Source organism: Nerophis lumbriciformis, linkage group LG17 (genome assembly GCF_033978685.3).
Source record: "Nerophis lumbriciformis linkage group LG17, RoL_Nlum_v2.1, whole genome shotgun sequence".
Taxonomy (NCBI): Eukaryota; Metazoa; Chordata; class Actinopteri; order Syngnathiformes; family Syngnathidae; genus Nerophis; species Nerophis lumbriciformis.
The window spans coordinates 3,976,980-3,993,257 of record NC_084564.2 but is presented as its reverse complement, the minus strand read 5'-3'; the positions used below and the strand labels follow the sequence as shown (position 1 = coordinate 3,993,257).

Genomic DNA, 16,278 nt, shown 5'->3' with positions numbered 1-16,278 from the left:
CTATGTTGGTGTAATCCCCCGTGATGAGAGTCAAGAGTCCGCAACCTGCGTTTTTTTCCCCCGTGTTGCAGCTCCAGCTAGTTCATGCTTGTGTGTGCTGTCGTCACGACGCTGTCCCTTGAGGCACCATCATTTCAAAGTTCTGCATCAACCATTGAATTCTAAGGGCTGTGTTTACTGGTGAGAAACCATGACACTTAACTGGTCAAGATTTAGCTCGTTAGCTTACTTTGTTGCTAATAAACAATGGTAACTAGAGAGGGGTCGAGCGTTTTAGGAACTGGTGCTGTGTTACACCACCTTATTGCAAACAAAAAAGGCATTTTTGCAAAGGTTGTGCCTCATGATTGAATCGCATCAACACAGGACAAGCAGTGAAAGCCAACCAATTAGTGATTTTTTTAGTTGTGATTTCCTACTCTGCATGAAAGTTTAAAAGTAGCATATATTAATGCAGTATGAAGAAGAATGTTTTAATGTAGACATGCAAGCCTTGAAAGAACATTTTGAAAATCAAGACTACATTTCCTGCAAATGGGTGCATTTCTACCCTATATTTTAACTTTAGATTTATTCTCATATCAAACTCTTTTGGCTGTCTTTTTGACACTTACATCAGGCGCCCCCCTCCACACCCTGGATTATAAATAATGTAAATAATTCAATGTGATTATCTTGTGTGATGACTGTATTATGATGATAGTATATATCTGATAGTATATATCTGTATCATGAATCAATTTAAGTGGACCCCGACTTAAACAAGTGTAAAACTTATTCGGGTGTTACCATTTAGTGGTCAATTGTACGGAATATGTACTTCACTGTGCAACCTACTAATAAAAGTCTCAATCAATCAATCAAAACACATAGAATCATCATACTGCTGTGATTATATGCATCAAGTGTTCATTCAAGGCTAAGGCAAAATATCCACATATATATTGTGTATCGCAATATGGCCTTAAAATATCGCAATATTAAAAAAAGGCCATATCGCCCAGCCCTAGTTCAATGATGCCATTTCTGTTTGTCATGTATAATTTTGTCTATTTTGTGTTTATCATTGAATAAACAGGTCAGTTTCTTGTTACCAACCATTGTGTATTATTCAAACTCCCCTAAATCAGCTGGCTAGTTGCTATCAAGAGTACTAAAACCCTTTTCAACATGATTCTGACAACTAAGTACCGGTAGGCTAAATAACTTTAAACTTTAATACATGCTCGGATAGGCCATATAATATCAAAATAGTATCAATCTCGAGATTCTCAAGCCATTTTGTGAGTTAATGAGGAAACCAGTCACGTGATCGTGTGACGTGGCGCTAGGAACCACAGAACCCCTCCGCATCAACAACAATGCTAATCAAGCAGACTTTGGGAGAGCCAACAATTACTTTTAGAAAAAAAACATTTTTGAGCCCGAACACAAAGAGGATGAGCAATACGTTTTAGAAGCCGAGTGATGGATGCAGTTTCAATTGTGACACTACAGCATCTGCAGCATTGCTAAGTGCTAAACATACAAACTAACCATAACAAACCAAAATAAAACAAACACTAACTGTAATATTTCCACTCTTACTAGGATGCCGACCGACGTGACGCTCACATAATCCCGTTTGGATGAAGATTCAATCGCAATCCTCCCAAATGGTTAAAAAAAAGTTCTTGCGGGAAGCGTTTTTTGGGGTCTATTTCGCCAGTGGACCAGCCTGTCGGTCCATGGTCACATTTGTCTACTCGCAGGTGAGAGATGCATGAATTATAATCCAGAAGTTACTTTTAGCAAGTTTGAGACTAAGCAGAAGCAGCCGCCAGCCCAGTGTATGCTAGAATTAGCTCACTGCCATCAATGTGCCGCTAAAATAGGCCGTCTGCGTTAGCGCTTATAATAACAACATCTCTCATATTTGGTTAATTTTCAGGTCATGAAATGTAAATGGAGTATTGTTGGCGGTTTCTATATGTTTGGTAGAGAGAGTATAATGAGCACAACAGAAGACCCTCGATCTGTTGACTCAAAGCTATTTATTTACGATTTAGAGCGCGCAAAAAAAGCGAAACATACATGTTCTTGTCATACATAAGCAGAGGTGGGTAGTAACGCGCTATATTTACTCCGTTACATCTACTTGAGTAACTTTTGGGATAAATTGTACTTCTAAGAGTAGTTTTAATGCAACATACTTTTACTTTTACTTGAGTATATTTATAGAGAAGAAACTCTACTTTTACTCCGCTACTTTATCTACATTCAGCTCGCTACTCGCTACTAATTTTTATTGATCTGTTAATGCACGCTTTGTTTGTTTTGGTCTGTCAGACAGACCTTCATAGTGCCTGCGTTTCAACAAATACAGTCACTGGTGACGTTCACTACGTTCCACCAATCAGATGCAGTCACTGGTGACGTTGGACCAATCAAACAGAGCCAGGGGTCACATGACCTGACTTAAACAAGTGGAAAACGTATTGGGGTGTTACCATTTAGTGGTCAATCGTACGGAATATGTACTGTACTGTGCAATCTACTAATAAAAGTTTCAATCAATCAATCAATCAATCAATCAAAAGCGTGAAGGAATAAAGACCCTTTTTTATTTCAACCGTACATCCCGTCAAAAGCCTAAAGACTGACTGCACAGTTCCTGTCTTCACAATAAAAGTGCCGCTCCATCGCGCCTGCGCTTTCAAAATAAGAGTCTCCGAAAGCCAGCGCAAACAAGCTAGCAAGCTAGCAAGCGACGGAGTTTGCCGCCAATGTATTTCTTGTAAAGTGTATAAAAACGAATATGGAAGCTGGACAAATAAGAAGCCAAAAACCAACCACTTTCATGTGGTATTAGACAGAAAGGAGGAACTTTTTTTCTCCTCCATTTGAAAACGTGGACGTTATCAGCACTACTGTCTGATTCCAATCAATGCAAGTCATCAGAATCAGGTAATACACCAACTTATATTCTTGTCTTCATGAAAGAAAGGAATCTATATGTGTTAAACATGCATGTATATTCATTAAAACACCTTTAACATGTAAACAAAAACGGCAAAATAAATAAATATAAATTATATACTGTATATATCAATGTATGTATATATATATATATATATGTGTGTGTGTATATATATATATATATATATGTATATATATGTGTGTGTGTGTGTGTGTGTGTGTGTGTGTGTGTGTGTGTGTGTGTGTATATGTTACTCATCAGTTACTCAGTACTTGAGTAGTTTTTTCACAACATACTTTTTACTTTTACTCAAGTAAATATTTGGGTGACTACTCCTTACTTTTACTTGAGTAATAAATCTCTAAAGTAACAGTACTCTTACTTGAGTACAATTTCTGGCTACTCTACCCACCTCTGTACATAAGGATAAAGAATAATAAACAGCACATCTCCTTTACTTCCAGAATGACTGATCTGATAACATAAGCATATGAAGTCAACTTCTTTTTCCAGTCTACTGCTACTTTAAGGTGTCATGGGTGTGAGGTTTACCAACATACACTTGCACAGCCACAATGGTTGGCTTCTGTTACGCTGGGGTCGAGGCGTGGCTGGCATTTGATGAGAGGGTACTGGTGGAACATGTAGAAACCGCTTCCTCCTTTGGGGTTGACTTCTGTTGACCCGACGTATCTTTCTGCTTGTGCACCCTGAACACAAGACGCACCCACATTAAAAGGCAAGAAGCACATTCCATTGTCTCTACATTTTAGGTGATTTACATCCAGACTGAAGACTTCATCGTAGCAGTGGGAGTTCCTGAGGTACCATGAGATGTTCAAGTGGACCGCAGAAGAAGATTCACAGCCCACTGCAGCCATTGACACACACACACACAAACAAATTATTGTATTTGTTACCTTCTTGAGACCTCCGAAAAATGCCTACCTCTTTAGGACCACCCTTTCTAGATATGTAAATATTTGCATTTACAAAATTAATAATATATACATACTATGCAAATATAGAAAAGCTTGCTGTGAAAAATGAGTTGGAATTTCACAAGAAGAAGGTCCCAATTTCACAAGTAAAACTTAGAATTTTGGCATTTTTATAATAAAAGTCGTCATTTTACTCAACGCAAGTCAAATTTTTACAAGAAAAACTGAACATTTGTGCAATATCATCAATCAATCAATGTTTATTTATATAGCCCTAAATCACAAGTGTCTCAAAGGGCTGCACAAGCCACAACGACATCCTCGGTACAAAGCCCACATAAGGGCAAGGAAAAACTCACCCCAGTGGGACGTCGATGTGAATGACTATGAGAAACCTTGGAGAGGACCGCATATGTGGGTAACCCCCCCCCCCCTCTAGGGGAGACCGAAAGCAATGGATGTCGAGTGGGTCTGACATAATATTGTGAGAGTCCAGTCCATAGTGGATCCAACATAATAGTAAGAGTCCAGTCCATAGTGGGGCCAGCAGGACACCATCCCGAGCGGAGATGGGTCAGCAGCGCAGAGATGTTCCCAGCCGATGCACAGGCGAGCGGTCCACCCCGGGTCCCGACTCTGGACAGCCAGCACTTCATCCATGGCCACCGGACCTGTGCCCCCCCCCCCCCCCTTCCACAAGGAAAAGGGGAGCAGAGGAGAAAAGAAAAGAAACGGCAGATCAACTGGTCTAAAAGGGGGGTCTATTTAAAGGCTAGAGTATACAAATGAGTTTTAAGATGGGACTTAAATGCTTCTACTGAGGTAGCATCTCTAATTGTTACCGGGAGGGCATTCCATAGTACTGGAGCCCCAATAGAAAACGCTCTATAGCCCGCAGACTTTTTTTGGGCTCTGGGAATCACTAATAAGCCGGAGTTCTTTGAAGGCAGATTTCTTGCCGGGACATATGGTACAATGCAATCGACAAGATAGGACGGAGCTAGACCGTGTAGTATTTTATACGTAAGTAGTAAAACCTTAAAGTCACATCTTAAGTGCACAGGAAGCCAGTGCAGTTGAGCCAGTATAGGCGTAATATGATCAAACTTTCTTGTTCTTGTCAAAAGTCTAGCAGCCGCATTTTGTACCAACTGTAATCTTTTAATGCTAGACATAGGGAGACCCGAAAATAACACGTTACAGTAGTCGAGACGAGACGTAACGAACGCATGAATAATGATCTCAGCGTCGCTAGTGGATAAAATAGAACGAATTTTAGCGATATTACGGAGATGAAAGAAGGCCGTTTTAGTAACACTCTTAATGTGTGATTCAAAGGAGAGAGTTGTTTTAGTAACGCTCTTAATGTGTGACTCAAAGGAGAGAGTTGGGTCGAAAATAATACCCAGATTCTTTACTGATTCGCCTTGTGTAATTGTTTGGTTGTCAAATGTTAAGGTGGTATTATTAAATAAATGTCGGTGTTTAGCAGGACCGATAATCAGCATTTCCGTTTTCTTGGCGTTGAGTTGCAAGAAGTTAGCGGACATCCATTGTTTAATTTCATTAAGACACGCCTCCAGCTGACTACAATCCAGCGTGTTGGTCAGCTTTAGGGGCATGTAGAGTTGGGTGTCATCAGCATAACAATGAAAGCTAACACCGTATTTGCGTACGATAATACGAATATCATGATAAAAGTTGGAATTTTACTCAATAACAGTGGCAATTTTACAAGAAAAGCTTAACATTTTGGCAATTTTATGAAGGGAGTCTTAATTTTACTCGACAAAAGTCACAATTTTATAAGAAAACTTTCAAATGTTGGCAATATCATAATAATAATCGGAATTTTACATGTCAAAACTGGGAGAAAAGTCATAATTTTACTCAAAAAATGTCACTATTTTACAAGAACAACAAAAAAAATGGCAATATTGTGATAAAAGTCAGAATTTTATATGACAAATGTCACCATAATTTCATATAAAAAAGTGATCATTTTACGAGACAATATTGCAATATTCAGGTGGCCTTAGAAGACTATTTCATCGATTCTTGTTTAAAACTCGAGCTGTCCTATCTAGTCATGAGAAAGAACAGATGAAGCCTCTAATGAATCCTTATACAACTGGACTGTCCAGGTTGTCTTAGAAGACTATTTCATCGGTTCTTTTTGAAAAACCCGAGCTGTCCTATTCAGTCATGAGAAAGAACCGATGAAGCCTCTAATTAATTGATCACTACTGGATTGTCCAGTTTGTCTTAGAAGACTATTTCATCGGTTCTTGTTTAAAACTGGAGCTGTCCTATCTAGTCATGAGAAAGAACCGATGAAGCCTCTAATGAATCGTTCACAACTGGACTGTCCAGGTTATCTTAGAAGACTATTTAATCAGTTCTTGTTTAAAACTCGAGCTGTCCTATCTAGTCATGAGAAAGAACCGATGAAGCCTCTAATTAATCGTTCATAACTGGACTGTCCAGGTTGTCCTAGAAGACTATTTCATCGGTTCTTGCCGAAAGACTCGAGCTGTCCTATCTAGTCATGAGAAAGAACAGATGACGCCTCTAATGAATCATTCACAACTGGACTGTCCAGGTTGTCTTAGAATACTATTTCATCGGTTCTTGTTTAAAACTCGAGCTGTCCTATCTAGTCATGAGAAAGAACCGATGAAGCTTCTATTGAATTGTTCACAACTGGACTGTCCAGGTGGTCTTAGAAGACTATTTCATCGGTTCTTGTTTAAAATTCGAGCTGTCCTATCTAGTCATGAGAAAGAACCGATGAAGCCTCTGATGACTTGATCACTTATGGACCGTTTAGGTTGTCTTATAAGATGTTTAAGGGACGGCGTGGCACAGTGGGAGAGTGGCCGTGCGCAACCCAAGGGTCCCTGGTTCAATCCCCACCTAGTACCAACCTCGTCATGTCCGTTGTGTCCTGAGCAAGACACTTCACCCTTGCTCCTGATGGGTGCTGGTTAGCGCCTTGCATGGCAGCTCCCTCCATCAGTGTGTGAATGTGTGTGTGAATGGGTAAATGTGGAAGTAGTGTCAAAGCGCTTTGAGTACCTTGAAGGTAGAAAAGCGCTATACAAATACAACCCATTTATCATTTATCATTTATTACAGAAATAGAAAGAATATGAGAAATTGTTCCCGTTTTTATAAAAAAACAGTCGACACATTGTGAGAAAAAGACTGATTTTAGTTTGGTTTTTTTGTTAAATTTTTGGTTTGTAACATTTTTTAATCTTTCTTATTTACTTCAAGTTATCACATGATGTCTATATACATATTTATTAGGGATGTCCGATAATATCGGACTGCCAATATTGTCGGCCGATAAATGCTTTAAAATGTAATATTCCAAATTATCGATATCGGTTTTAAAAAGTAAAATGTATGACTTTTTAAAACAGTACAGAGCGCCAATAAACTTTAAAGGCACTTCCTTTGCGTGCCGGCCCAATCACATAATATCTACGGCTTTTCACACACACAAGTGAATGCAAGCATACTTGGTCAACAGCCATACAGGTTACACTGAGGGTGGCCGTATAAACAACTTTAACACTGTTACAAATATGCGCCACACTGTGAACCCACACCGAACAAGAATGACAAACACCTTTCGGGAGAACATCCGCACCGAAACACAACATAAACACAACAGAACAAATACCCAGAAACCCTTGGGGTGGCCGTATAAACAACTTTAACACTGTTACAAATATGCGCCACACTGTGAACCCACACCAAACAAGAATGACAAACACCTTTCGGGAGAACATCCGCACCGTAACACAACATAAACACAACAGAACAAATACCCAGAAACCCTTGGGGTGGCCGTATAAACAACTTTAACACTTTTTTCTTATAAAAACAGGAACAATTTCTCATATTCTTTCTGTTTCTGTAATATTGCAATATTTTCTCGTACAATTATTACTTTTTTATGTGAAATTATTACTTTGTAATGCAAAATGGTGACATTTGTCATATAAAATTCAGACTTTTATCACAATATTGCCTTTTTTTTGTTGTTCTTGTAAAATAGTGACATTTTTTGAGTAAAATTATGACTTTTGTCATAATTTTGCCAAGTAAAATTCTGATTATTATTATAATATTGCCAAAAATTTTAAAGTTTTCTCATAAAATTGTGACTTTTGTCGAGTAAAATTACGGGGGACGGCGTGGCGAAGTTGGGAGAGTGGCCGTGCCAGCAATCTGAGGGTTACTGGTTCAATCCCCACCTTCTGCCATCCTCGTCACGTCTGTTGTGTCTTTGAGTCACTAGAGAAAAGCGCTATATAAATATAATTCACTTCACTTCACTTCCTTGAGGAAGACACTTCACCCTTGGTTAGCGCCGTGCAGCTCCCGCCATCAGTGTGTAAAAGTGTGTGTGAATGGGTGAATGTGGAAATAGTGTCAAAGCGCTTTGAGTTCCTTAAAAAGATAGAAAAGCGCTATACAAGTACAACCCATTTACCGTTTTTTAAAATTAAGACTCTTTTCATAAATTGCCAAAATGTTTAGCTCTTCTTGTAAAATTGCCACTGTTATGGAGTAAAATTCCACAAATGTTCAGTTTTTCTTGTAAAAATTTGACTTGCGTTGAGTAAAATGACATGTCCCAAATTCCGAGCTGCTGTTTTGAGGCATGTTAAAAAAAATGCACTTTGTGACTTCAATAATAAATATGGCAGTGCCATGTTGGCATTTTTTTCCCATGACTTGAGTCAATTTATTTTGGAAAACCTTGTTACATTGTTTAATGCATCCAGCGGGGCATCACAACACAATCAGGCATAATAATGTGTTAATTCCACGACTGTATATATCGTATCGGTAATTAAGAGTTGGACAATATCGGAATATCGGCAAAAAAGCCATTATCGGACATCTCTAATATTTATTTATTATTTTTAATAATTTGGGCCAAAGGGGGCGAATTTCAATATCTTACTTACACACACACACACACACACACACACACACACAAACATGTTATTACATATGTAGCCCAGAAGGGGAGCACTTCAAAAAACATTTACACACACTTGTTATTTCATATGTTGACAGTCAATTTCTCCCGGAAAAGGGTGGAGTGCCATGTCCGGGTTGGGGAGGAGATCTTGCCCCAAGTGGAGGAGTTCAAGTACCTCGGAGTCTTGTTCACGAGTGAGGGAAGAGTGGATGGTGAGATCGACAGGCGGATCGGTGCGGCGTCTTCAGTAATGCGGACGCTGTATCGATCCGTTGTGGTGAAGAAGGAGCTGAGCCGGAAGGCAAAGCTCTCAATTTACCGGTCGATCTACGTTCCCATCCTCACCTATGGTCACGAGCTTTGGGTTATGACCGAAAGGACAAGATCACGGGTACAAGCGGCCCAAATGAGTTTCCTCCGCCGGGTGGCGGGGCTCTCCCTTAGAGATAGGGTGAGAAGCTCTGTCATTCGGGGGGAGCTCAAAGTAAAGCCGCTGCTCCTCCACACCGAGAAGAGCCAGATGAGGTGGTTCGGGCATCTGGTCAGGATGCCACCCGAGCGCCTCCCTCGGGAGGTGTTTAGGGCACGTCCGACCGGTAGGAGGCCACGGGGAAGACCCGGGACACGTTGGGAAGACTATGTCTCCCGGCTGGCCTGGGAACGCCTCGGGATCCCCCGGGAGGAGCTGGACGAAGTGGCTGGGGAGAGGGAAGTCTGGGCTTCCCTGCTTAGGCTGCTGCCCCCGCGACCCGACCCGGATAAGCGGAAGAAGATGGATGGATGGATGGATGGATGGACAGTCAATTTTTGGGACCACCCTAATTTTGATGGATTTCACCACCCGGTAGAGATGCGCGGTTTGCGGGCACAACCGCGGAGTCCGCGGATTATCCGCGGATCGGGCGGATGAAATTAAAAAAAAATTGATTTTATCCGCGGGTCGGGTCGGGCGGTTAAAATTAAAAAAAATTAGATTTTAAATAGATTCAGGCGGGTGGCAGTTAAACCAATTGGGAAATATATATACATAGTTAAATGTTGTTACCCACATACGAAAAACGAGCAGGCACCTGCAGCATATGCCACAACAGAAGAAAAAAAAAGAAAAAGAGATGGACACTTTTACGGAGCGGAGAAGGGATGCCTCGCCGGGGTCCGGGACCGAGGCCCCTTCCCCCGAGAGGGCCCCACCGGGAGCCGTAGCTGAGGCGATCCGCGAGAAGGGCCCGACGCACGTCCAGGGTCACCACCGCGCCCACCGCACCGACACCCCGCCTCGTCCGCCTTCGCCGCGGCCGGCGTCACGCGCAGCAGGTAAGCAGCTTACCTGCCCGCCACCCGCGTTGCCGGGGGCTCGTAACAGGGGTCACTCCGCGCGCAGTGCGCTCACGAAAGGGGTGGGGCTCACCCTGGTTGATATAGACAGCAGGACGGTGGCCATGGAGGTCGGAACCCGCTAAGGAGTGTGTAACAACCCACCTGCCGAATCAACTAGCCCTGAAAATGGATGGCGCTGGAGCGTCGGGCCCATATACCCGGCCGTCGCCGGCAACGAGACGCGCTTGGAGGTGCGCTCAGCGCGGCTCCCATACGATTGCGCACTGGTGTGCGTCTGGGTCGTGACAGCGTGGCACGCGAATGTCTGTGCTGCATTGGATCAGTCTCCTTTCTTTAACAGGCAAAAGCTTTATAACCTCACTAATGCCTTGCATCGTCTATATTAGATACCGTATTTTCCGCACTATAAGCCGCACCTAAAAACCACAAATTTTCACAAAAGCTGACAGTGCGGCTTATAACCCGGTGCGCCTTATATATGGATTAATATAAATATTTATTTTCATAAAGTTTCGGTCTCGCAACTACGGTAAACAGCCGCCATCTTTTTTCCCCGTAGAAGAGGAAGCGCTTCTTCTTCTATGGTAAGCAACCGCCAGGGTAAGCACCCGCACCCATAGAAGAGGAAGCGCTTCTTCTTCTACTGTAAGCAACCACCCGCCCCATAGAAGAAGAAGCCCCCGGATATTGCGTTTCATTTCATTTGTGTGTTTACATCTGTAAAGACCACAAAATGGCTCCTACTAAGCGACACGCGTATAACGCAGAATTTAAACTTAAGGCAATATTTAACCAAAGAACTCCAACCGCTCGATATTGGTGTCAACATGGCATTTAAAGCACGACTGCGAACGGCGTGGGAACAATGGATGACCGAAGGCGAACACACCTTCACTAAGACAGGGAGACAGCGCCGGACGACATACGCCAACATCTGCCAGTGGATCGTAAATGCCTGGGCGGATATTTCGGTCACAACTGTGGTCCGAGCTTTCCGGAAGGCAGGATTCACAGAACTGCGACGAGACGGAGCCGGCCATTTTGGATCCCGTATTCGCCCAACTTTTTAATTCGGACACCGAAGAAGAAGAATTCGAGGGATTTATGAATGAAGAATAACTTCAAAAAGTGAGCGTTATGTTTATTTTGTGTGTTGTGACATTAACGTTCGAGTAACATTAAGTTATTGATGCTTATTGATTGCACATTTGCACATTACCGTACATTTTGGGAGTGAACAGAGTTGTTAGAACGCTGGTTTTTAATATATTTTAATACATTTTTGAGTCATACCAAAGACTATAAAAATGGGACCCATTACCTTCCTGCTTGGCACTCAGCATCAAGGGTTGGAATTGGGGGTTAAATCACCAAAAATGATTCCCGGGCGCGGCCACCGCTGCTGCCCACTGCTCCCCTCACCTCCCAGGGGGTGATCAAGGGTGATGGGTCAAATGCAGAGAATAATCTCGCCACACCTAGTGTGTGTGTGACAATCATTGGTACTTTAACTTTAACTTTTATATTATTAAAGTTTGACTGACCTATCTGACTGTTTTTTTGACATTCCCTTTAGCGCAGTTAGATGCGGCTTATAACACCGGGCGGCTTATAGGTGGACAAAGTTTTGAAATATGCCGTTCATTGAAGGCGCGGCTTATAACCCAGGGCGCCTTATGGTGCGGAAAATACGGTATATAACAACGGGCGGGTGCGGTTCTGATCAAATGTTAGATCGGGTGGATGGCGGATGGTTGACGACTTTCTGATGCGGTTGCGGATGAAATAATTGCCTATCCGCGCATCTCTAATGGACAGTCAATTTTTGGGACCACCCTACCGTATTTTCCGCACTATAAGGCGCACCTAAAAACCACAAATTTTCTCAAAAGCTAACAGTGCGCCTTATAACCCGGTGCGCTTTATTACGATTCATTTTCATAAAGTTTCGATCTCGCAACTTCGGTAAACAGCCGCCATCTTTTTTCCCGGTAGAACAGGAAGCGCTTCTTCTTCTACGCAAGCAACCGCCAAGGTAAGCACCCGCCCCCATAGAACAGGAAGCGCTTCTTCTTCTACTGTAAGCTACCGCCCGCCCCCGGAAGAAGAAGAAAAAACGCGCGGATATCACCGTACGTTTCATTTCCTGTTTACATCTGTAAAGACCACAAAAAGGCTCCTACTAAGCGAAAAGGATCCGGTTCATAAAAAGACGCAATCTCTCCATCCGCACACGGATTACTACCGTATTTCACAGCAACTGATATTCCTGTGAACCGCACTGTGGAACGGGAGCACGTACGGTGAATATTCGCACCACAGGGAATGAGAAGTCATCCTTCACTGTGGTTCTAGCTTGCCATGCTAACTTCCACCCATGGTGATATTCAAAAGGAAGACCTTGCCAAAAGAGACCTTTCCAGCCGGCGTCATCATAAAAGCTAACTCGAAGGGATGGATGGATGAAGAAAAGATGAGCGAGTGGTTAAGGGAAGTTTACGCGAAGAGGCCGGGTGGCTTTTTTCACACAGCTCCGAAGGCGAACACACCTTCACTAAGACGGGCAGACAGCACCGGACGACATACGCCAACATTTGCCAGTGGATCGTAAATGCCTGGGCAGATATTTCGGTCACAACTGTGGTCCGAGCTTTCCGGAAGGCAGGATTCACAGAACAACAGCGACACTGACTCCCGATGACTTCGACGAGACGGAACCGGCCATTTTGGATACCACGCTTGCGCAACTTTTCAATTCGGACACCGAAGACGAAGAATTCGAAGGATTTACGAATGAAGAATAACTTCAGAAGGTGAGCGCTATGTTTATTTTGTGTGTTGTGACATTAACGTTCGAGCAACATTATGTTACTATTGCTCTACACCATTTTGAATTTTACTATGTTTGTGATTGCACATTTGCGTACATTTTGGGACAGAGTTGTTAGAACGCTGGTTTTCAATATATTATTAAAGTTTGACTGAACTATCTGACTGTTTTTTTGACATTCACTTTAGCGCAGCGTTTTTTTGACATTCACTTTAGCGCAGCGTAGGCGCGGCTTATAGTCCGGGGCGGCTTATTGGTGGACAAAATTATGAAATATGTAATTCATAGAAGGTGCGGCTAATAATCCGGTGCGCCTTATAGTGCGGAAAATACGGTATTGATGCTTATTGATTGCACATTTGCACATTACCGTACATTTTGGGAGTGAACAGAGTTGTTAGAACGCTGGTTTTTAATATATTTTAATACATTTTCGAGTCATACCAAAGACTATAAAAATGGGACCCATTACCTTCCTGCTTGGCACTCAGCATCAAGGGTTGGAATTGGGGGTTAAATCACCAAAAATGATTCCCGGGCGCGGCCACCGCTGCTGCCCACTGCTCCCCTCACCTCCCAGGGGGTGATCAAGGGTGATGGGTCAAATGCAGAGAATAATCTCGCCACACCTAGTGTGTGTGTGACAATCATTGGTACTTTTAACTTTAACTTTTATATTATTAAAGTTTGACTGACCTATCTGACTGTTTTTTTGACATTCCCTTTAGCGCAGTTAGATGCGGCTTATAACACGGGGCGGCTTATAGGTGGACAAAGTTTTGAAATATGCCGTTCATTGAAGGCGCGGCTTATAACCCAGGGCGGCTTATGGTGCGGAAAATACGGTATATAACAACGGGCGGGTGCGGTTCTGATCAAATGTTAGATCGGGTGGATGGCGGATGGTTGACGACTTTCTGATGCGGTTGCGGATGAAATAATTGCCTATCCGCGCATCTCTAATGGACAGTCAATTTTTGGGACCACCCTACCGTATTTTCCGCACTATAAGGCGCACCTAAAAACCACAAATTTTCTCAAAAGCTAACAGTGCGCCTTATAACCCGGTGCGCTTTATTACGATTCATTTTCATAAAGTTTCGATCTCGCAACTTCGGTAAACAGCCGCCATCTTTTTTCCCGGTAGAACAGGAAGCGCTTCTTCTTCTACGCAAGCAACCGCCAAGGTAAGCACCCGCCCCCATAGAACAGGAAGCGCTTCTTCTTCTACTGTAAGCTACCGCCCGCCCCCGGAAGAAGAAGAAAAAACGCGCGGATATCACCGTACGTTTCATTTCCTGTTTACATCTGTAAAGACCACAAAATGGCTCCTACTAAGCGAAAAGGATCCGGTTCATAAAAAGACGCAATCTCTCCATCCGCACACGGATTACTACCGTATTTCACAGCAACTGATATTCCTGTGAACCGCACTGTGGAACGGGAGCACGTACGGTGAATATTCGCACCACAGGGAATGAGAAGTCATCCTTCACTGTGGTTCTAGCTTGCCATGCTAACTTCCACCCATGGTGATATTCAAAAGGAAGACCTTGCCAAAAGAGACCTTTCCAGCCGGCGTCATCATAAAAGCTAACTCGAAGGGATGGATGAAGAAAAGATGAGCGAGTGGTTAAGGGAAGTTTACGCGAAGAGGCCGGGTGGCTTTTTTCACACAGCTCCGAAGGCGAACACACCTTCACTAAGACGGGCAGACAGCGCCGGACGACATACGCCAACATTTGCCAGTGGATCGTAAATGCCTGGGCAGATATTTCGGTCACAACTGTGGTCCGAGCTTTCCGGAAGGCAGGATTCACAGAACAACAGCGACACTGACTCCCGATGACTTCGACGAGACGGAACCGGCCATTTTGGATACCACGCTTGCGCAACTTTTCAATTCGGACACCGAAGACGAAGAATTCGAAGGATTTACGAATGAAGAATAACTTCAGAAGGTGAGCGCTATGTTTATTTTGTGTGTTGTGACATTAACGTTCGAGCAACATTATGTTACTATTGCTCTACACCATTTTGAATTTTACTATGTTTGTGATTGCACATTTGCGTACATTTTGGGACAGAGTTGTTAGAACGCTGGTTTTCAATATATTATTAAAGTTTGACTGAACTATCTGACTGTTTTTTTGACATTCACTTTAGCGCAGCGTTTTTTTGACATTCACTTTAGCGCAGCGTAGGCGCGGCTTATAGTCCGGGGCGGCTTATTGGTGGACAAAATTATGAAATATGTAATTCATAGAAGGTGCGGCTAATAATCCGGTGCGCCTTATAGTGCGGAAAATACGGTAATTTTGATGGATTTCACCACCCGGGGTGCAAATGAGACATTCTCAATGAGATGCAATGTTATTGGGACCATGATTTATGTCATCACTTGTTCACACCTCCTCATATGGAAGCTACTTTTCCTCGTTGACGTCTCAAGAAGGACACACACACACACACACACACACACACACACACACACACACACATTAACACGGTGAAGGTGAGGGCGGACCACATGAGATAAATGGGGAAACTTACATTTAAGATGGATGACGCTGTTGTTGAAGAGGGTTTTGGCAAACACAAAATAGTTGTGTGTCCTCAAAGTGTTCTAGAAGACAACAGAAAGTGAACGTAGTCTTTGTATTTCGGGAAGCACAATTCTAATGGAGTGTTATTCACATGTCGCCATTGTAAAAAAAAAAGAGAAAAAAAAGAAAGAAAAAAGGAACTCACACTGTCGAGGTCCAGGGCCCATTTCCCCGGCTCGGACAAGGCGCTGGTCGGTCCATTTCGTCCCGCCAATATCAGCAAAAGAAGCGTCCACGCCGCCGCCACCCCAGTCCACTTCGGACGCCCAGAGTCCGCCATTAGCGCACAGAGTTTAAAATTAAATAAGCCACCGCGTCAAGTGGCTTGTTGGAGCTCTTCACTTCCTGCTTCCGGGTGCGTCGACGAGGGAGGCGCGAAGCATTGTGGGAAAGGACGTTCGGCGCTTTGTGACTTTTTGATATCACGCTTCAAACACGCGAGTCTCATGCTGAAATGACGAATCAAAAAACACTGGAGTGATGAATTTACCGTCAATGTTGTTGTCGTTGGCCACAGCGGCCAGTAGAGGACGAGCTTTCATCAACGATATATGCTGCAGTTCTTTTTTTGCGGCCACGAGAGGGCGCAAACACTAGCG

The 16,278-nt window shown here is 43.1% G+C and overlaps 1 protein-coding gene across 2 annotated transcripts in view; it reads right to left on the bottom strand.

Moving 5' to 3' along the window:
* LOC133614371 (transmembrane protein 87A) overlaps positions 1-16,074 on the bottom strand; it is a 49,370-nt gene extending 33,296 nt beyond the window's left edge. The window contains exons 1-4 of one of the 2 annotated variants that reach the window (XM_061972272.1): positions 15,825-16,074; positions 15,627-15,699; positions 3,742-3,830; positions 3,520-3,669 (exon numbers count right to left, since the gene is read on the bottom strand). In XM_061972272.1, the coding sequence (XP_061828256.1) occupies positions 3,520-3,669; positions 3,742-3,830; positions 15,627-15,699; positions 15,825-15,959 (447 nt within the window). In that variant the 5' untranslated portion in view covers positions 15,960-16,074. The remainder of the gene's footprint in view (positions 1-3,519; positions 3,670-3,741; positions 3,831-15,626; positions 15,700-15,824) is intronic. The other variant, XM_061972271.1, reaches the window with a different exon arrangement.
* Positions 16,075-16,278: the final 204 nt, after the last annotated feature.